The following is a 316-nucleotide window of genomic DNA, read 5'->3' on the forward strand; positions in this document are numbered from 1 at the left end:
GTGCCAGGAGTGCCAGGTGTTCCGGGTTTACCTGGGTATCCAGGTTGTGGTGGTGTTCCAGGATACCCTGGTGTTCCCGGTGTTCCCGGTGTACCAGGTGTTCCAGGTGTGCCTGGGTATCCGGGTTGTGGTGGTGTTTCAGGGTAGCCGGGTTGCCCTGGCGTTCCAGGTGTGCCAGGAGTGCCAGGTGTTCCGGGTTTACCTGGGTATCCAGGTTGGGGTGGTGTTCCAGGATACCCTGGTGTTCCCGGTGTACCAGGTGTTCCAGGTGTGCCTGGGTATCCGGGTTGTGGTGGTGTTCCAGGGTAGCCGGGTT

General features: G+C 60.8%; 1 protein-coding gene across 1 annotated transcript in view; it reads right to left on the reverse strand.

Moving 5' to 3' along the window:
• Positions 1–31: 31 nt before the first annotated feature.
• LOC117152402 (collagen alpha-2(IV) chain-like) overlaps positions 32–316 on the reverse strand; it is a gene marked incomplete at its 3' end in the record, with an annotated part of 18,483 nt that continues 18,198 nt past the window's right edge. Inside the window, exon 5 of the mRNA XM_033324073.1 lies at positions 32–316. This exon is cut by the window's right edge and continues 2 nt beyond it. Coding sequence (XP_033179964.1) covers positions 32–316 — 285 coding nt within the window.

This window comes from Bombus impatiens, unplaced genomic scaffold (genome assembly GCF_000188095.3).
Source record: "Bombus impatiens unplaced genomic scaffold, BIMP_2.2 scf_1461, whole genome shotgun sequence".
NCBI lineage: Eukaryota > Metazoa > Arthropoda > Insecta > Hymenoptera > Apidae > Bombus > Bombus impatiens.